Raw genomic sequence first — 22,487 nt, 5'->3', positions numbered from 1 at the left:
TACTTTGCATATATAAATTATAATAATTATAAAACACAAAATTAACCACTTGAGCACAATTCTTTATCTAGCCCATTTGAAAATAGCTGATCCACAAGCTCACAACGTGTCGCATCGTGACGCGTTGTGAGCTTGTAGATCTGCTATTTTCAAACATTTTGTACTTTAAGTAAGTTTTGATGCCAACACGTTCATCCTTTACTCAATTACATTTTGAATTCCGGACTTTTACTTGTAAGAGTGCACCCACACCAAAGTACCTACTACCTATGAGAGTGGATTCCCAATTCCGCCCATGTATTTCAATGGGAATGGAATGGTTTCATGAGGATTTCTGCAAAAAACGCTCCATTCTCAGTTGAAATGCATTGGCGGAATGGGGAATCCACTCTCATAGGTACTTTGGTGTGGGTGCACCCTTACAGAGTATTTCTAGATTGCAGTATTGATACTTAAAGCTGTACTGTGGAAGCTGCTCAACTAGTGGTCAGTAGCGGTATTGCTTTTTTCGGCCGGAGTCGCCGCGGACCACCGGAACGGGGGTCCGCGGACCACCGCGGCCGTCGCGAGCACCTCCGCCTTGCCGATACGATTTCGTAGAGCCGTCTCCCATCATTTTTAGACCAGAATTGAGGGAGTAGCAAGCAAGATTCCTTCACCAATGTGAACACAGTTGCTGAGGGAAGCTACTTCCTTTAGAGACAGCAAGACTCGCTGTGATTGGCCGGTGGTGTATGATCGGCACTGTGATTGGCCGGTAGTGTATCATGTGGGAGATGACATCATTTTGCCGGGAAATTCTCCCCCCCTCACAACTCATAGAAAACATATAAAGAGAAGGCTTCAGAAGCTGAAAATAACAGAGTGGGGGTTCTAAAACTTTAGCGATTTAACAGTTAGGACAATTTTAAGATTTGTTTTATAAAAAAAGTTACATGGTATAACTTTAAGTAAGAAATGTGAGTACTTTTTCCACCACTGGCACTGCCTACTGCTCCTAATATATTAGTCCTAATGGTTAAAAGCAGTGGAGGAAATGCTGGTATGTGCAAATTTACACGGCAAGAAAAGGGGACACAATAGAGACGTGTGATCCTCAGAATGCATATCTCTGCCAGGCTGAGGCTCCTCAACATGCGATTCCATTTTGTTGCTGGACATTGCGTTCTTGATATGCATTGTTTCTTTTGTTGTTGTAATTGTGTAAAGAATAGACCCATCACACTAATTGTTTAAAATAACACAACATTTGGAATCCAATCATACCCAATTGGAATGGAATGTGAAAGATCTGAATGCTACATGTGCATCACATGCATCCAGAGATAACGTGTAGCCCACGGTTTTGTGTGAATTGAGTAGGTGTGAAAATTCTAAATCGAGGATAATACAGCTAGGCATAAATGGGCGTGGCCTATATATAGTATAAGTTGCATTTTGTTCCATGGATTTTTTTTTTTGTTTTGTTTTGTTTTGTCTTTTATGACCTACTACGGTTCAAAATGCTAAGTTATATCACCATTATGAGGCTGATTAGAAATTTGAGGTGGAATGTTCTAATGGCCTACTGGGAATGGGTATGTAAAGTGTGACCAATAGACCGTTTGTCAGCCTTCTGATTGGTCCCTGAGACTCCCTGACTGGCCAACCAGAAAAAAACATTCACTTTTTGCTATCGGGGGTGGAGTTTGTGCAGTGGAGAATGTTAAATGTGGCTTTCAAAACTGTCCGCAGTGCGCGACACGGCGATCGCCCGGTACGGCCGCGATCTCGGCCGTGATCTCGCTCATCATAATGAATAAGCTTCAACAAACTAGTTCACATGGACCATATCAATGGTCTAAGAGTCACGATTGGGTACATATATTTTAAATGGGCAGAATTACAAAAAGCCAGCCTATTATGTGAGGTTAGGATTATAGTTCTGTCCTCTTCCTACCCAGGATGCAATGCGCGGTCTATTCTCTTTCTGATCCAGAGGATTAAACTAATTAAAACATTTATTTTCGGGGGGAAAACTACTGTTTTGCTATGTAATTACTGTACCTTTGTCTTCCCTTTTTATTAATATCACCTAGATGTTTTTCCTTTGGTACTTTATATAGCTGTAATGAGGCTATGAAGGGAAAAAAATCCCATCCACTACCACTATAAAAGAATCTGCAAAGAGGATTCTGTCCCACTGGGATTAAACAAATTAAAACATATATTTTCGGGTAAACCCCCTGTTTTGCAATGTAACTACTGTACCTTTGTCTTCCCTTTTTATTAATATCACCTAGATGTTTTTCCTTTGGTACTTTATATAGCTGTAATGAGGCTATGAAGGGAAAAAAAATCCCATTCACTGCCACTATAAAAACAATCTGCCCAGGGTCAAATGTCCTATCATAGTAACAGGGCAGAATGGGGCGGGATTTGCAAAAGGGCTTATTGTTCCAGCGGTGTCCAAGATTACATAGCCGCGGACAGTCGGAGGGACGGACACGTGGATAGGGGCAAAAACATAACCTCTGCCACCCGGAGATCCCTATCTCCAGTACATGGCCTATATTAGGAAACAAATGGATTTGTACACATTCAGATTTAAATCAACACTGAGAACTTTATAGTGTAGATTGGGGTCCCTAATGCATATCAAACTGGGGGTCCTTCTTTGGAGTATTGTACTGTACATGTTCAAGTCCCTTCCCTTTCATTTTCATCTTACCGTAAAAGTATAGCTATTCTTTTTTTTATTACACACTCTTTTTCTCAGAAGTATTCCCTGACTTCCATTAGTTTTTCCATTGCTCCGTTAATAATTGAGCGTGTCCCTTTTAAGTCATTCATCTATGTTAATTATATCACTGAGATGGTGGTAATGAATTAGACGCCACGCATAAACACCAAAGCAATCTCCATAGTCACAAGAAAGATTGATGTGCATCTTACATGTGCTGCAGTTTGTTGAGGAATGGAAGCCACTGTAGGCGACATGCCATATGGTGCATGTACAGTAACATGATTTGGCTGTTATACTATGCTGTGTTATCTCAAGCCTGAATTGGCTTTGGTGAAAAGGTGTTGTACAACATGGCGCTTGAGAAAGATTATGTATCAGGTTTGATGCGAGAAGGCGTGAATTAATAACTCTTCGTCGTAGGTCCATGTTCTCAAAACAAAAAAATATATATATAAATACATAAAAAAGGGGGAAAAAACATTTGATCTAATCTCACATGATTGTATCTTATCTCATCTGCAATCTTATCTTATCAGCATAGCCATTCGTCACCCAAGGCCAAACAGTCTGTTTCAGACAGCAGCCGTGTTCCTCCAGGGATGGGGTGATTGATTTCTCATCAGCGGAGGACACAGAGCAGAGCATCCATTCAACAGCATCTCGTAATGAGGGATCAGGTTTGGAGTTCCATTTGTAGGAAAATGAGTGGCTATGGCCAAGAATACCTCGCCTGAACCTCGGGTTTGGAATGCAGCCATCAAGCCTACGCATAAACCACTCAAACAATGCAACATCATTACATGGAACATTGTGTATTGATTCAGTCACTATACTGTAGCCTTCTGACCCGTGTGCCTTGTGCTGACATTTGGCTGCTTGTGAAGCTGGTGATGTACATTACCACCAGTCTCACAAGGCGTCAATAGTGACCACAAGGGTCAACCACACAATACAACCACGGGATAATAAAAGCTCATTGTATGATTTTCACATTGAAATGACATTGAATGGTGAATTTCCCTTGGGATTAAATACAGGTTGGTTGGTTGGTCGGTCTGTCTCTCTGTATATCTTGTCATTGGTCTGAGAAGTATGTCAGCTAAAAGCCTATACACTATAAAAAGATGGTAATAGTAGTGGGCCGTCCACTGCTCCTAGCATTCCTCTTGCATAGAAATGGAGTAATAGGAGACCTGAAAGGGCAACCAAATTGGGGAGTTAAGAAGAGCCGAGAAGACCTTGTGGGATTTAAGCCAGCAGTCGCTCCTGGGGCCTTAAAGTATTACAATCTCTCATTGCACATGCAGCCTGGCTCTTGAGAACAATTTCCCTCTCTGAGCACTGTAATGATCACTGTAATGGTTGATCATTACACTGAGGCATTCATCACATTTGATGAATGCCTTAATTAGAAGTCTTTCTTGCTCTTCCTTTGCAAAATATTGTGCCCTTGCTTGAGTTACATTTCAGAATGTGACGAGTTGATGCATCTATCTATCTATCTATCTATCTATCTATCTGCCTACAGTATCTACCTACCTATCTATCGAATCCGTCTCCTATATATATATATATACATATATATATATATACAGTATGCTTCCTGGTATTAATGGGTCAATAACGGAGTCTGAAAGTGTTGCTGACAATTTACAATTTAGGCATTTAGCAGACGGTCTTAATCCAGAGTGATTTGCAATAGTTGCAAGGTAATACATCAATACATCAAATGCTTAGAAACAGTAATGACAGATATATTGGGAAGCCCGCGTTGCACTGCACGCGCACACACACACACACACACACACACACACACACACACACACACACACACACACACACACACACACACACACACACACACACACACACACACACACACACACACACACACATTTGTAAGACAGACTTAATGATCCGTAACTATGGCAACACAATATAGAAGCATAAGATGCAAATTGTTTTTCAAAGAGGCCGTGCCCTATGCGACATTTAAAATAGCTGCTCGCCTGAATATGAATCACGCTGTTAGGGGTGGAAAGTAACCGAGTACATTTAGACTGTAACATGTTGAGGTCCTTTTACTGTACTTTGTACGTGAGTATTTACATTTTTTTTAAGCTTCATTACAGCTTCAGTAGTTACTTTGCAGATTTAGGTTATTAATACAAAACATAGGCTACATAAAGGGATGTTTCACTTTCATACAAAATAAACATAAAAAAATACATTTTAAAAAAGACGCATTAGAGGGACATTCTATTTTATTTGAAAGTGAAATATCCCTTTAAGGACTATGTTATATTTTGGCTATTTGAAAATGTTGAGTATTTTTACTTTGGCAAGTACGGTATATTTTGACGTATACTCAAGTAAGGTTTTTAATACAGAACATTTACTTTTAACAGAGTATATTTAACACTGCTACTGCAAAAAATGATCAGAGTATAATCTTCCACCGCTGCCTGTTGGCTGGGAGAAAAGTTGCGAGCTGTGTTATGAGAGCGGCACATTATTGTTCTCCACAGGGAATCACGTGTGCCTCCGAGACAGAACGGGGAATCCAAAACAATGCTTTTAATTTTAGCTCTAATAGTCCAGCCTGCTTTGTTTTTGTCCTGGGGAAAAAAAAAAGAGAAAAGGAAAAGAAAAGGGGAAAGAGAAAAATGATTAATTTGGAGTGCAGCCAGCCCCCAAGCAAGGACAAAATGACTGAGGTTGAATCCTGACTCTAACCCCCCACAGTCGAACAACAGAAAAACCTATTCTATTATCTCTGCTCAGGAGGACAACAAGTATGAGAGGATTCCCCACTCCAGTGTTTGGCATCACCTTATTTATTTTGAATTGTTGTGGCACTAATGTGGTAGGGCATACATGGATAGTAGGGGTGTAACGATACATTTTAATAGCGATTCGATACATTGCACGATACATGGTTAACGATACGATACATGGACGATATTGGTTCATTCATGGCGATACGATACGATTCGATTCAATGATTTAAAATCGACATAGTAAATATTTAGCAAAGACATTAAATCTGTGTGAAAGTTGTGGATAGTGCAGGTTTTTAAGGGAAACATGTATTATTATGGATATAAATAAGTAAACATAGTGATTATCTGCCAAATACATGGACATTGTATATTGACAAAACCTGCACCTTGACATGAACACAGAGATTATACACATTTATCGATAGACCAGTGTAGCTATATGGAAAGGAAAAGTAATTAAACCCTTCCTTTTCATTTGTTCTTCTTAAAAATGCTAAATACAATGCACAAGTAGACAGTATTGATACAATCAATTCTTTGCACTGCCGATTCGATACGATACAAAATAAAACGATACAATTTGATTTTAGCTGTTTTCATTTCGATATACTTCGATTTTTTAAGTTAAAAACGATATTTCGATACAGTTACTATATCGTTACACCCCTAATGGATAGTTATAGCCTTAACAACTTGCATCTGCACACCTTCCTATTTCATGGTGGTGCTATTATAGCGACAATTAATTAAACCAGGATTGTCTTACAATATAATAAAAAATCACACTCGTGTGAACTGAGCGGTGGTGTGTGTGTGTGTGTGTGTGTGTGTGTGTGTGTGTGTGTGTGTGTGTGTGTGTGTGTGTGTGTGTGTGTGTGTGTGTGCAACAGCGCCCCTCCCTTAACATGTGTGGTCAGAAAAGGTTACTGCAGGCTACATACCCGGAGACAGACATACAGACAGACAGACAAACAGACAGACAGACAGACCCACACACACGGCCACGTATAGGAGCGTTGTGACCACCGCTCAAAAAGAATAGAAATAAAGAAACATGAATGCAAAATGGAAGATCAATCCGAGACAGGTTGACATATTATTTCTACATCCTTAAGCCAGTAATGAGCTCTCGTAGATAGAAAAAGACAAGGTAACATGTTTCAATGATGTGAAATGTGAACAGAAATTGGTGAGATCAAGGTCACCTCTTAGACTAGTACTGACAGGTTTGTCAAAGCAAGGTTCGGCAAGCTACCTGTAACGCAGCAAATAGCCCTGTATTTCATCAGATCCATCAAGACACTAGCGTGTCATGCAGACCTGGGTAACACTAACGCTCTCTTCACAGAGACAGGAGAACAAGAGAAAGACGGGGAGAGAGAGGGCGGACAGGTAATGGAGAGAGAGTGTGCAACACAAAAGGAGGTGCATGTGCACGTTCTTCTCTTTCCCTTCAAGGCACCGCCATCAACACCATAACCCACATTCTGTGGATGCGGCTGACAAGCCACGAGGTAATCAGTTCAATTCACTTATTGTCAGACACAGAGTAGCTACACAGGAACAACACATTGAAAGCAAGAAAATCATTACCTCTTTTTTTTTAATGAAAAGATTATACTGTGGGTCATACATGGGCGACTGGCGGCCTGGGGGCCACATGCTGCCCCCAGGTTAATACTGGAATACTGATATATTATTGATTTCAGCTGTTACAATTCCAAACATGACCTTCTTTAATTCCGTCAGTCTATATTAGTAGCTTAACACATCGGATGCCCACGTGGTGTCTACAAGTCAATTTCTTTGATGTCGCTGGAGGCCCACGACGCGTTTGACGCGTTGTACAGTAAACTATACTGTACTGTAGCTACTGCACTTGGCTACCGCGGTGATGAAACAAACTCCATTTCCCAACATGCAGCGCGCAATTACGTCACCCGGACGTGCTGTGTGTCTCGTTGACTTCCTGTTTAGCGGCTGCACAAAAATGCTGTTTTCTCCGGATTCTCTTCCTTTTTTCATGTTTTTCTCAAAACGGCAGCCTCTTCTACATGCCGTAACACAAACACTGTGGCTTAGAAATGATAAAAAACGGTCCTGACTGAAAGAAAAGATTTTCGCGAAATAAACAGGACATACTCGGATTACATTTAATCGGATAACTTTTCTCGCCAGTACTCTCGCCGGTAGGTAAAATGGCGCGTTTGACGCGTTGCCATGGGCACCAGCAAATTAAGACATCAAAACCACGTGGGCGTCCGATGTGTTAATGACTAGTATAGTAGTATTAAAATGTTTTTTTTTTTTATGTCCAATGTTTTTGTATTTAGGTTCATAAAGTTAACATGAGTATATAACTAAATGTGTCTGAAATTCAATCAAAATGTTACATTCAGGATTCCAATTAAAAAAATAACAAAAACATAATTCAGAATTTCAATTCAAAAGAAGCAAAAATAGCCGATCTACAAGCTCAAAATGCATCGCGCTGCGATGCGTTTTGAGCTTGTAGATCTGCTATTTTTTCTTCTTTTGTATGAGATACTAGAATGACAAAGTAGGACGTAGCAATATGTGGCCCTCTGGAGTGAAGGTGGAAATATAGAGGCCCTCGCCATCATCAAAGTTGCCCACCCCTGCTGTAGGTTATACCACTGTTTCCACCGCAATGGTTTTGTACAACACAAAAACTAGGATTAGGCAGCAGCATGATCATGCCATTCTGAGAATCATTAACTACATTTGCACATCAGATTTCTCAGTAATGATAATAATAATTAATTGGAACAATTTCATCCCACAGGGGAAATTAAGTAGTCAGCTTCAAGCAGCTGGGTGCCTCTCACAGGGGAGCACAGGGGGCTCAATCCTGGGACCTTCTGCTTGCGAGGCGGGCTCTCTACCTATTCAGCTATGAATAGGAAGACCCTGGAAGGTGATGACTCCTGCATTACAAGACCAGTCCCCAGTCCATGGTCAAATACTATACAACAACAGCGCGGGTCAATCGTGGTCCAAGTTTATTCGGGTTTGGCATTGCAAACCGGCTAATTTAACCAATTAGCTTTCATCCACCATCTCTCATTAAAAGGGGGGTTGATTAGTGAAATGCCCTTGTGTGGTGTTTCTTTGGAATGCGGGCCGCAATTCCTCTGTCCCTCCAAGGCTGATGTATGAACGCGCGGCCCTGCTGTACACAGCAGTTCCACCACGGTACAGTAGACAGCCAAGTCCCAAGTGTCAATTTAACTCAGAAACTTTCAGAGTTTCACTCTGTAGTACTATAGAGGGACAGCGAGGACAGATGTGGCATATTGGGGTGTCCTCGTGTGACGGCAAAGCAACTGGCCCTTAGGGTAGTCGGAGAGGGGAGGAGACATTTCTGGGTCACATGATGTCACAGAGAAACGGTGTAATTGGACCACTGGGTATGCAAGACACGAAGTGGAGATATGCCCGGGGTATGAGACGTCCTCTATTGCAGGGGAAATTATGTAATATCCTTAATACAGCATTTTTCCCTGAGAGTTTAATGACATTAATGTCATTTGTATACAGTTTAAAAGTTTTGAGAAATTCACCGCACACATCTGATAGGATCACTTTGTCATTGGTAACCTACAGTTTACACAGGTCATGTGCTGCAATACACCAAGAAATACTCCTCGTTGTGCTGTGTAATACTCGCTATGTGACTGTAGCTGAGTGGGTATAGGAGTTACCGGTTGGGCCCTCTGCTTGCTCAGTCTATGTGTCGAAGTGTCCCCGAGCAAGACTTTTAACCCCTAACATCTCCATCTGAGCGATCTGCTGGGTGAACCTGTAAAAGCAATTTCCCCTCCCCAGGGACTAGAAAATACTCCCTTACCATTCCCGTTGGTATATTTTCTTCATTGAGCTAGACTAGTCTAGACAGTAAGAAAGCAGAGAGGGAGACAACATGATGGAGGCACAAGAAGTATCGAAGAACGTGTAGAAACTAGAGGTTCGCGGCCTTCGGCCGCTCACATCTAGAGTCCACGCCCGCTTCTTTACTAAAAAACTTTCCGCCGGACGCACTGGAGAGAAGTGACTGTTATGCCTCTGCTATTTCTCTGCAGTCACTGTGGAGGCAGCAGCAGCAGCGCACATGCAAACACAGTGGTGTCAAATTTCACTCTCTCTCTCTCTCTCGCTTGCCCGCCCCCCCTCCCCTGTTGCCTCCTCTCTCTCGTGCTTAGCGAATGAGCGGACAGCATAGGGTTATGGGCGGTATTCCTTACGTCCTGACGACTACCGACTACCTATGCGACGACTACCTATGCGACTACCTATGAGTTGAAGTCGATGTAAAGGGGGCGTGAATCTTTTGGAAGTGGGATGCGGCAATAAGCCCATTGTAAATATAAGATGGACTCTTTCTAATTGACACGCATGGTTTTACAATGTAGGGTATAGACTAGAGTATATGATGCAAATAATGGGCATACACCAGTAGTGAGGAAGTGCTGACCACAGGAGATAAACTGTTTCAAAGAAAGGAGGTCGCACAGCTCGCACAATGCAATAACCTTTTCTATTTTACCAACATCTACGATATATCATATATCATATACCCTGAAGACCTTTTACTGTGTTGAAAAGTTGGTAAAATAAAAACAAGTTATTCGGATTTGAAAGTGCCCTCCTTTATTCATCCCTACATCAAATCTCTTCATCTACTACTGTACACAACATATTGTGAACTTGTTGATCTGCTACTAAGAGTATAGGGTCTTGGGCGCCCGCTGGCCTAGTGGTCAAGGCGCATACCACATACTAGGCTATGATGCCTGCTGGCGTCGCCGGTTCGATTCCCGATCCGGACGACCTTTGCCACGTGTCATTCCCTGTCTCTCTCTCCCCGTTTCCTGTCAGTCTACTGTCCTATCAAATAAAGGCATAAAAAGCCCAAAAAACAAATCTTTAAAAATAAAAAATAAAAGAGTATAGGGTCTTGTACATCCAGTCCCTATTTTTCGCATCCATTAGTTTAGTCCATCATCCAAATAAAGAAATGCCAAGCACAGAAACCTTGAGCACTGAGTATTATTCTATTCCTTTTGCAGAAAGTTTAAACATAATCGAGACATCAAGCATTGAGGATGATTTTAAGGTTCAGTTGCTTGTTGAAAACAGAAACACTGGGTGCATCCAATCATGAGTCATGTGCAACAGAATGATCTGGAATGGTGTGAGAGCCATCATGTGTCTATCTTGTCGATGTAATGTTGATTGCTGTGTGATTGCTTCTTGGTGTCATCTGTTATTGTTTATGGGGGTCTACCCTTCAATCAATCAACTGAAATAAAAATAAATTAGATCGCATAAGCATAAGCATGGATTCATCTGCTGATTAACTCATACTCTGCGATCCCCGTCGAAACCGGAGATTTCCCGCTGTACCGCGGTGCCATGCCCGCCGATCCCGGAAGTTTAATTAGCTTTAATCATTAAAAGTATTATCGCTGATTTTCGCTGATTCTGGCTCTTTAGGCCCGCCCCCCTAACTGTATCCAGTCATTTCCGGTCTGGACCGGATCTAGCTTTCCGTATCCGGTCTGCGCCTGGGACATAGTCCGGCCTCCGTTGGTTTACATTGTAACAGAAGAGGAATCTACTCGCCGATGGAAAGCTCGTTTTTCGATCCGATTTTTGCGTTTGGAAACTTTGATCCAGTCTCTACACGCCTGGATTATGATCCCCGCACATATCGTGCGTTTTGTGCGCGAACGTGTCCACGTGTTACCATAGCGCACAGCTGGCTTTTTTCAATGTTTTTTCATGTAAACACTGGCGGATAAGCAGGGATACAGCGTGGCAACGGATATGTCTATTTCAATGGGGGGTTTTTTATTTGAAAGCTGTCACCGAGTCTACACGTCTACTAGATGAGTCGCGCATAGATTGTGCACGATGCGTGCGCGTGCCCACGTTAAAAGGTAAGGACAATTTGGCAGAGCTGCTTACTACAGCTATGTTTAAAATGGCAGCAAAATTGTTAAGGAGCTGTGGAAATATCTAGATCTTTTCAAGGTTTATTTGACTGGCTCTGTTTTCATGCTTTGCTAACAATACTGGGGCCATAACATGTAAAACAAGGCTACCAATTACCACAACTCAATTGATCATGGTGGCAGTAGACACACAGACACACACCAGGGGTGCCTAACTTAGATTTTTTTCCCCCTTCAGGCCGGGCAGAATTTGTCACATATTTGTCGGGCTTCAGGCCAGCTTGGGCATTACATTTATAGGCTACATTTATAATAGCAGCCCAGCCTAGGGCCCTATCTTGTGCATCCCTACATTTACTATTTTGAAAAACATTTTAAAACGAGCCAATCTATATCGACACATTGTGAGCTTGTAGTTCGGCTATTTGAACTATTTAAAAATGTCAAATTTCAAAATCAAAATAGCAACAAATGGCAAAAAGGTTTAGGGATAAGGGCAAGATAGGGCACTTATTTCAGAAGCAACTGAAGAGTATAGCAGCCATCAGTACCCATCTGTGTGCAGCTGCAGCCAAAGTAGGCAGACTGACAGACAGACAGACAGACAGTGTTGGAGCAACAGTAAATAAAGTTAACAGCCATCGTCAACAGTCTTTCGGGAGGCAAAACGTTTTCTACTGTCACGTGTCTGTATCAACTACGATTTAAGATTAAAGCCTTTGTTTAGAAACGAAAATTAATGAAAGTTACTTGGACTTAGAAAGCGATCGATCATTTCCCCCTTAAGCCACTTGTTTTGATATTGGATAAGTTGAAGATTAGAGTAGATTCCGTGGCGGCCAGCAACATTGCAGCTATATGCAGCATTATGTTGAATGAACCCAACAGGATAAATTACTGTAAACATTAATATTACGTCTTTTGTGAGATTGAAGATCGGCTATTTTCGATGGATATGGAATCAGGATCAGGATTTATGAAATTCAGGAATAGCTACATTTTTAACTTTTGAAGTAAGTCACACAGACATCTTAGTCCAGAGGGGCACAAGCACATGGATGGACCAAATTATTTATTAGTAGTGATTATATTCTCTCTCTCTCTCTCTCTCTCTCTCTCTCTCTCTCTCTCTCTCTCTCTCTCTCTCTCTCTCTCTCAACAAGTAACCAAGACAGCAGGCACACGTTGGCCCAACGTTGGTATTGGTTGGCAGTGGGATTACAATGTTGAACCGCGTCCAGCAGATTACCAAGCGTGTCTATGAAGGGAGCGCTCGTTTTATGGTTAGATGTCACAGTTATTGTCCACGACATTAAGTTATTGTCCACGACACTGTAAGCGGCGCGAAGGCCAGCGGACCTTGGTCCTGCTCTTCGCCCCCGAGCGCCGCAGGCGCGAGTGGCCGCGAAGAGTTACGAAGCCGTGGTGAATGCAATCGTTATATTTATGCCCAGGCCGTAAGGCCTGGGCAAGCGCACGATAAACGCAATGATAATTGGGTTTTGGTGCACCTCGCGCGGTCCAAGTGACTACAACCGAGCGCTCCCTACGTCCGGTTCAGCCAATCACAGGGGGCTTGGGGGAGACCGGAACCAGACCGGAACAGGGACAGCCTTGGGCATACGCCAGACGCTGTTGAACCACCATCATACCCACATTGGCAATACTAAATCAAATGTTACACATGAATAAATGAACAATTTAACAAATAGCAAGGTCTATTGTTTAGCTTATTCAGCTGTCCAGGAACACTATTTATAGCTAATATATAGCTAAATATAATTGACAATTTTGTCAAGAACTAGTCAAAAATATCAGGGAGGGACTACTGGAGAAGAGATCCAGTATAACTAAAAGACAAGTCATTTTATGTTCCACTCTGGAAATAGCAGATCTACAAGCTGATTTTACCCTTTTTTAGCGCCGTAGTTTGACACGCTGTGACACGCTGTGTTTAAAATCTGGCATTATGACACCATCAAGGCCCACCAAAATACATTTTTGTCAACACAATCACCTGTAGATTTAGTCAACTAAAATCACATATTTAGTCAAACTAACAAATTTCAGATGCCAAAAATATGACCAAAACTAAATACAAATTTACTAACACTATAACACTGCAGTATACAACTTAGCCTATCTGTATCCATTGTTTAAGACATGTTTATCAATTAATTGGTTAATAGGAATAATTTCCTCTTGTTATGGCATGGCCCTATTATGTTAGTAATACCTTACAGCTCAAATAGGCATGTCTTGAAAACGTAGCCATTGCACATGATAATCTGACACGATGACCTGTTCAATTCATAATTCATTTGTGTAGTCTACGATATTAACTATTCATCAAATGGAGAAAAAGATGTCAGCAGTTATAAGTCAACGTCTTGCCAACCTATAAGCTATCCAAGGTGATAGCAACGTTACCCTGATGGCCAAGATGACATGAATCATCTCTTGCCATTTGAAAGGCAATTGTTCCTGATTGTACACAGCAGTGCATTTGAAAACAAAGCTTGAATATATCCTTTCACCTCCCCGTCTGGCCAATAGCCTGTAAAAGGGTATGAATCAGCTGTTTTGACATATGTTGGAGGCTAAAGTCCAGCTTTTCAACATAACATTTTGCCTGCAAATGTTTTTGTTTCAGCACTTCCAACTTCACTTGTGTAGTTCAGAGATTTGGAAATCGGAAGGTTGCCAGTTCAATCCTGAGTCCCTCCAGGCCTAGTGTCAAAATGTCCCTGAGCAAGACACTTAACCCCCTAACTGCTCCCCAGACACAGTTAAAAATAGTCGCCCACTAATAGTTAGGATGGGTAAATGCAGAGGATGCATTCCTGGTATGTCAACTTGGCAAATACCCCAACAACTATTACATAATTGGCTTGCCACCTATCTTCTCCCCCCGTTGCCCTTTCCTGTTATCCTGTTATTCAGTCCTGTACAAAAACACCTAAAAACTATACTAAACTAAAAAACAGACAAACAAAACAAACAAAAAACTGAGCAAACATTTGAAACTAATTGAAATGTTCCGTTCTGTTTTGGGTCCCAAGCCAGGAAGGACACACATTATTCTTTCTTCTCCACCAAAACAGTCTCAGTGACATTTAAGCAGAGAGAGCCCTGGGTTTGTTTTGAATCATATTTTGAAGAGTTGAGAATACTAGAAAGAAACGATTTGGCATTTATTTTTTCACTGAGTTAAAAGAATCAAACAGTGATCTACAGTATGAGACATATTTTGCGTCAAGGCTGCGGCAGTCTGGTTCACATAAGCATTTTGAAAACCAGTTTTAATTGCCCATATTTCCAGCAGAGGAAAGAGACATTGTGCAGATGATGAGCCAGAGTAAGGACACTAATGCTGAGGACTTGGTGAATATAAAACAAGCACTTCTTTGATCGATATGCACCTTGTTGTTCAGAGTTTTCAGCACAGCCCTTGAATGCATTATTTAAGAGGCTAGCTGTCTCCAGAACCTCTTTATGCTGTTATAGACTTGCAGCCCCTTTCTATTTGGATATCACAGCAGTAAATACTGGGATTTGTTTGGTTCTGTGTTAGTTTTCAAGTAATTCATCCTTGAATAATTTAGATTACATTACAAGAGACAATGATCTTCCGGGTATCACATGGTTATTATTATCCACACCTGGTAAATGAGGTGTGGGTGTGTGTGTGTGTGTGTGTGTGTGTGTGTGTGTGTGTGTGTGTGTGTGTGTGTGTGTGTGTGTGTGTGTGTGTGTGTGCAAGCGCGGTTAGCGCGCGTGCATGCAAACATGTGCGTGAGCGTGTCCCCACATGTTGGAGATATGCCTGATCTATACAATACTTTTTTGTCGGTTTCATGCACCTAAAATAGTGGATCTAGAAGCTCACAACATTGTGTATTACATAACATGTTAGTAATACAAACCGGTGTGTGTGTGTGTGTGTGTGTGTGTGTGTGTGTGTGTGTGTGTGTGCGCGCGCGCGGGAGTGTGTGTGTGTGTGCGTGCGTGTGTGTGCGTGTGTGTGTGTGTGCGTGTGTGTGTGTGGTCTACAATGAAAAACCTGCAGTACCCTGGGTCCCTAGAAATGAAGTTGAGAGAAGACGGTCTAGAAAGTGTTATAACATCATGATGCAGAGCTTGAAACTGCTCCTTTGACAGCAGCTACTGTACAGTAGGGTTTTATGATGAAATGCACAAGCAGTGTGTTTACCCCCCAAAGGACCTGTGTTAGAAAGACTTCCTAAATTAGTGGCAGGCAATCTCTGTGCTTTCATTTCTGTTGTTGGTGGAAGCCCAGTGCGGCCGGCGGTTTGATTCGAGGGACTCAAAAGGGATGATTTATTACCAAAAGAGTGCAGAGAGGCAACAAACTTACCATGTCTGTGTCTGACACGGGCCCAAAGCTGGTCACGTAGATGTTTGTCCTCACCTCCGTCACAGTCTCTGAGAGCACAATCACAATCACTGTTAGTACTATGTATGTACTGTAACTACTGTAACTACTGTATATCGCCACTGTCGGGCAGAAACCACATATATCCAAGTTTTAAATTTGTATGTTTTTTTTTCCGTAAAGTAAAGCCCTGCTTCAACATACAAGACTGTCACACAAAACTAGTGAAATTAGCAGATCTACAAGCACACAACGCCACGCGGTGCGAGGCGTTGTGTGCTTGTAGATCAGCTATTTTCACTATTTTAAATCATTTTTAGAATGATAAATAGAAAATGGTTTTGGACTGTACAAGGTTTCCACCCGACAACGATATACCGCTACGTATATATTGCATGCACGCGCACGCACGCACGCACACACACACACACACACACACACACACACACACACACACACACACACACACACACACACACACACACACACACACACACACACACACACACACACACACACACACACACACACACACACACACACACACAAGTGTTTATTTATGCCCACATACGGTACAGTACATAAAGAAGTACAAGGATGCCTTGTACAAAGGACAGAAACACTGCCCGTGCGTTCAGACAATAGGAGAGCAGCCTGTTTTAGAGTACATAGATGGCAGAACATTGTCACATACAATGCATACTTGCAGACACAGTGGACATGAATCATGGATAACGCCTCCTATGTTCTCCATAAAATTATTGTGTACATCACTATATTAATGATGGCAGTTATGACAGATATGGCATTTTAGATGTTTAAAATACTGTGCTCATGCCGTGACCTACTGCCATACCGCTGACATTCAGGCGCAGGCGCTCTTTGCTAAATAGGTATTACAATCTTGAAATGAAAAAAGATAGGCTATATACCGGTATATCGTCACTGTCGGACAGAAACCTCGTATCTCCAAGTTTCGCACCACGAGGCGTTGTGTGTGCTTGTAGATCGGCTATTTTCACTATTTTAAATCAATCAAATAAATTTTTTAGGAGCAGGAATCTTTCTTTATCTAAATAATGACGCATATCTCTCAAAGACCCCCTAAGGATGTCCAAATAAATTTAAAATACATAAATACACCAAAGACATAGGCACATTGAAGTTATAATCACTGTCTCCCTCTACCCCCAATCTACTTCCTTCTATTTCCCTCGACTTCGGGACCACGCCTCTTCCGTGACGTTCCGTTCCGTCACAGCGTTTGATAATGCCTCGGCTCATTTCAGTCAGTGAGACAGACAGACAGTCACCCCCCTGGCCCCTCCCCTCTGCCTGTTTCTGCAGGACTCTGCAGTCTGCACTGAGAGAGTGAACGATAGTGAAATAATTGTTATGTTCTGATTGTGTGAATTTAGAATACTTCAAGTAGTAGAGCTACATTGCAGACTGTTTGATTGCGTGACTGTTTGTGCTCGCGGGCGCGGCTCGCCGCACGGCCGGACAAGTACTGTACTCAAGTACAATGTTCGGGTATTTGTACTTTACTTGGATATTTCCAATTTCCAATACTTTCACTTCTACTGCACTACATCTCTGAGGCAAATACTGTAGTTACACCATTAAAATAATTTGAAAGCTTTAGTTACTAAAGAAATACATTATAATATTATAAAACATACATTAACAACTTTAGCCCTATTTTATACCTTGGCTGTTTGAAACTAGCCGATCTGCAAGCTCACAATTGTGAGCTTGTTTGGCCAATGCGCGTCGCGTCCTAGGCTACTGTCCATGCAAGAATGAGATGAGAGTACTTTTACTTAAGTAAAATATGTGCGTTTTCCACCATTGCCCGTCCTATATTCTCGCATGCTGGCATTGACGTGCGACGGACGATACGATACGATACGATACAGTATACGTGCGAGAATGAGTCGCTTATCGATCAAAAACCATTCAGTTGTTTAATCAGCTGGGCAAATGTGTATGGAATGTGTGCATATGGATGGACACTGGCTGGGCTGGGCAGCAAGAGAGACATCCCGTGTCACTTGTGTTTGTGAATGAATGGACCTTATCCTGACTACTAATTGAATCCGAGGCCGAATTGGGCCAATCGCACGAAAGAGACCTGACAGCACATGGTTGATTCTACAGACTCCAAATTCCGCACGCAGATAGCTCAGACCTTTGCCTACATTCTTAGCTAGGCCTCGACCCGACCCGACCCGATATGCGGTTTTCCGGAACCAACGCAAAAGGTTCGGAATCTCCATATGCGGAGTCCTGACTACTAATTGAAGCCGCAGCAGGGAGTGTAGTGCACGGCCTCGACCCGACCCGATACGCAGTTTTACAAAATTGGGGCGAAAGGTCTCCGTATGCGGAGCTAATGTCTGACATCAGTGTTTTCCGGAACCGGCACTGTGTCTGCAGAAATCTCCATATGGGCATAAAATGTACGCAGACAGACAGATACAGATACAGATATCTCCATATATGGGCATAAATGGACACAGGCAAACAGATGGTCAAACGGATCCTATGACAACAGGTATAATGGGGTTTGCTTTAAAGGGTGGGGCAGTTGACAGGTTACCATGGTTACGTATTGAATGTTGAAATCCATATATGGAGATACCCGACACATCTCATTAGGTCTGACCTAACAAGCCCCATATTTGGACCTGGACGACCTAATGCTGCTTAGAAACCTGCAAACAGGTCCTGGCCGCACTCTCAAGAATGGCACCAGAAAGGTGGTAATGCAAATGATGAACAGAGTCATTGAGTGTGAGATTGTAGTAGGCACAAAGAGAAGTGAAACAATCTTCCTACCAAGAATACCTCACTATGACAGAGGTGAGCTTCCCTTCACCTTCATTAGACGACAGTTCTCTATCCGTTTAGCTTTCTCTGCTACCATCAATAAGGGTCAGGGCCAAGAGAATGAACGAGTTGGCATCTACTTGCCTCAACCTGTGTTCGCTCATGGCCAACTCTACACAGCCTTCTCCAAAGGTTGTAAAAGTTTTCATTGTGGATAATGACAAGGGCATTACTGACAACATTGTTTATAGCGAACTCGTTTAGGATAATGAGCATAAAGGGAGAGGCAGAGATGTCCATATATGGGCATAAAATGGAGGCACACAGACACAGATATCTCCATATATGGGCATAAATGCACACAGATGGTCAAAACGGGTCCTATGACAACAGGTATAATGGTGTTTGCATTAAAGGTGGGGCATTCATTCCCTATTTACATAATTTCCGAGCATGCCAGGCTCCGACCTAGGCCGAGCTTCTAGTAACTTTAATTCCAGTGGAAAACATTTGGTTACCTTCTTTTGGGTGAGTACCGTGAGTTAATCCAATGTCGTGTCATTGTTTGGTCCAGATGTAGAGAACACATGAATCGAGAGGCAGGGGAAAAAACGGGAGGAGAGGGGGAAAAAAAACATCCACAGTCAAGCAACGAGGCAACTACGCGATTTGGCCGAGCGTTGTGCCCATCGCTCGGCTTGGGCTTGCTGTTTCTCAGTGCCTCGCTAAAAGAAACGGGTCGCGAAGAGACACACCACCAGGCTTGTACATACATAGATCCATGCTCTGTTTCTGTTTTAATGGATACGGAAAGAACGGCTGGCTGATTCTTAAAGACAAATTGCAAGTGTATAGCAGGCATGGTTTTGGTCATGTCAATTAAAGAGTTCACTTTATTATAAATACTGTAAAATATTGAAAATCCCAAGACATGTTCCCCATTCATTTCAATGGGATTTTAGAGAATCACGTGATGTAGATCAGTGCAATGAGTCATGATTTCGCTCGGCCATTCCCGAGCTCGTGGAGGAGGAGTTTCGAGAAAGTGGGATGTTAGAATCTCAGTCTGAATACAACTCTGCAAAGAGGCAAGACAACTATATGGTTGCATTGGCAAATATTTTCACAACTACCTAACAATTAAATTGGAACATAGTAGAGGCCATGGTGCTACTCTGTCTTTAACAACGCTACGTTCACCTGTACCTCCCAGTCCAGGACGTAGACGGTTGTCATAACCATCCAGCAGTCTGTCCAGAATTCGGGTGAAAATGGTGATATTGTCTCTGCTGTCATCAGGCAATGGCTCTCTGTGTCCAGTGACTGCCCTGCGGACAGACACAAAGAAAGAGTGATTAGGATTAGGATTGTCCACGCACGTGAATAAAAGATTTGCCTCTCATTCGCTCGCATTCTATGCAAGCAAATAGGTGGAGCTTTCGGTGGTGAAGCGAATTTGCCTCACGTACCCCACCTGTAGTTGAACCAAAAATAGCAGATCTCCAAGTAGGCTTAAAGGTATCTTCGGACTGGTACAATTGACATGTCTAGTTGTATTTGTTTGCGCGACACCGGCTTGCAATGTACAACTCGGCCTTGAATGTTGTTGCAGCAACACATGGAGTGTCTGATGAAGCATGTTAGAGCAGCAGCGGGGGGCTTGTGTCGAGAGAATCCCATCTTCTGTGCTCCAATGTCACCAAGACAAATTGTTAATCAAAGCTATTTTGATCTGGAAAGAAGATGGTGGTATATAAGCTTCTTTGAAACACTGTTGTTTTCAGAGAACGCAAACACAGCTTCAACATTTATTTTCTTTTTTTTATGATTTCGTTTTCCACAGTCAAGGTGATTGCACTGATCAAGAGTCATAGGCTATTGGAGGCTTAATTTGAGGTGCAGTACGCAGTTTTGCAGTGCAGCGTTTTCACACACGTGCGTGCGTGCGTGCGTGAGCTAGGGTTGTTCGATATGGCCAAAAAATAAAATCTCGATTATTTTCTCTGAAATCCCGATTTTCGATTTCGATTTCTATTTTTTGTTAAAAGAATAATACATTGTTTCAACTATTTTGTTTTCATTTAAAAAATGCAAGGAAATGATTTTTTTTTTCATTATTGTTTCATTTTTTGATTTTTTTTATATAGCCAAATAGCAAAATGCAATAAAACAATAAGGGTATTAATAATAATAACTTTAGTTGTGCAACAATCACATACAACTTAGCGTCCTTAGTGTTTCATTATCAATAGTGAGTGACAAAACAGCCAAAACAAGCCAGCTCTTGGAGGCTGGTGAGGCATTTTGGTAGGCATTTCGCCTACCAAAATGTAATTCCTGGCTACGCCCCTGCCCTGCACCACTCATGCACGGAGATGTTGACTGATTGTAAACGGAGGCGAAGCGCTTCGCTTCCCGACGCAAAATTAACACAGTGACAGGGACAGTAGGAGTAGACTACAGTCAGTAGGTGGGTAACACAGAATTAATAAGCTTCTTTCAAACTACAACAAGTAAGTAAGTTTACCAGCTCAGCAGCGTTTTGTTCTGTTTGCTGCTTGAACCATCGCGAGTGAGCGCAGTGCGGTGGTGAACTCTGCTCAGTCTGACGTGCGCTAAACGCGCATCAAAGAAATTACACATCAGATAGAAAGTAGTATTAATTTGGTGTCGGACCTTGTCGTCCTGCTTTAGGAGGACGGGGCTGTGTACTTTTTGCGCGTGCAAGGCTCCAATGAGTAAGAATTTCCCTAATTAAAGTGAAAATCGATTTTACGATTTCCATTTTTTTAAATCGTCCAAAGGAAAAAAAACGGGTTACGATTAAAAATCGATTAATCGAACAACCCTAGCGTGAGCATGCATGTATGACTGTATTGTATTACACACACTATTGCAGGTTTATTGCCTTGACTGGGATGAGACAGATAAAGGAGATGATGTTTCAGGGGGCATGTAACTGTGCTCTCTACACACGCGCACGCACGCACGCACGCACGCACGCACACACACACACACAGCACTGTGGAGAGTCCAAAAGGATTTGTGAAGCTTGTCAGAGCACTAATGACAGACCAGGAGAATTCTGCGGTTCAATATCTCCCCTCTCTGCATAAAATCTTACGATGCGACCAAATGGATGCTGCAAATAAAGAGCTCTACTTCAAAATAGAGCTGCCCATCATATGAAAAGCATCGCTTATATTCACAAACAAATTACAGCAAATTAAAACGGTACTACTAGAAGGAAGGACACACTCAAATGGTTTTATATGGAAGAGAACATTTTACTGAACTGTAGCTCACTGTAAACTTGGCCCCTGAAAAGGTTCAGTATTATGGTCCATTTGGTTCTATATAAAAGCCAGTAATGGATTCTATATACAGAGGCACCCACAAAGGTCTCATAGTGAGTCATGTTAGATGATGTGTACTGTGTATCTGAAATCTTCGACATTTAGAATGGATATTGAGCAATGTATTTCAGGTACAGATTTATTTCCAAGATTGCTTTTTACTAAGCATTTGTGAATACAATTCCACAGGCTTCCACACTTCCAAGTCAACCCACATTTCCCTACGGAATATGATGGTGAGACGGAGACACCATTGGACGTACAGAGTGCTGATGAGCTAATGAGTAACGTCTTTAATTAAACCAGGATCCCCTCAGGAGCTAACCTATAATATCCAAGTAACCCTGATTGAAAACCGTTTCATGTAGCTGTCTTTACTGCATGCACTATAACCAACATAGACAGGTACTGGCTGGT

The 22,487-nt window shown here is 42.1% G+C and overlaps 1 protein-coding gene across 1 annotated transcript in view; it reads right to left on the bottom strand.

The window, feature by feature from the left end:
- Positions 1-15,882, bottom strand: part of gabra3 (gamma-aminobutyric acid type A receptor subunit alpha3) — a gene marked incomplete at its 3' end in the record, with an annotated part of 69,114 nt that extends 53,232 nt beyond the window's left edge. Inside the window, exon 1 of the mRNA XM_080748746.1 lies at positions 15,865-15,882. Coding sequence (XP_080604872.1) covers positions 15,865-15,867 — 3 coding nt within the window. The 5' untranslated portion in view covers positions 15,868-15,882. The remainder of the gene's footprint in view (positions 1-15,864) is intronic.
- Positions 15,883-22,487: the final 6,605 nt, after the last annotated feature.

This window comes from Nannobrachium achirus (assembly GCF_963921795.1).
Source record: "Nannobrachium achirus genome assembly, chromosome: 19".
NCBI classification, from domain to species: Eukaryota; Metazoa; Chordata; class Actinopteri; order Myctophiformes; family Myctophidae; genus Nannobrachium; species Nannobrachium achirus.
The sequence above is the reverse complement of the archived record's forward strand: the minus strand, read 5'-3'. Positions and strand labels throughout refer to the sequence as shown.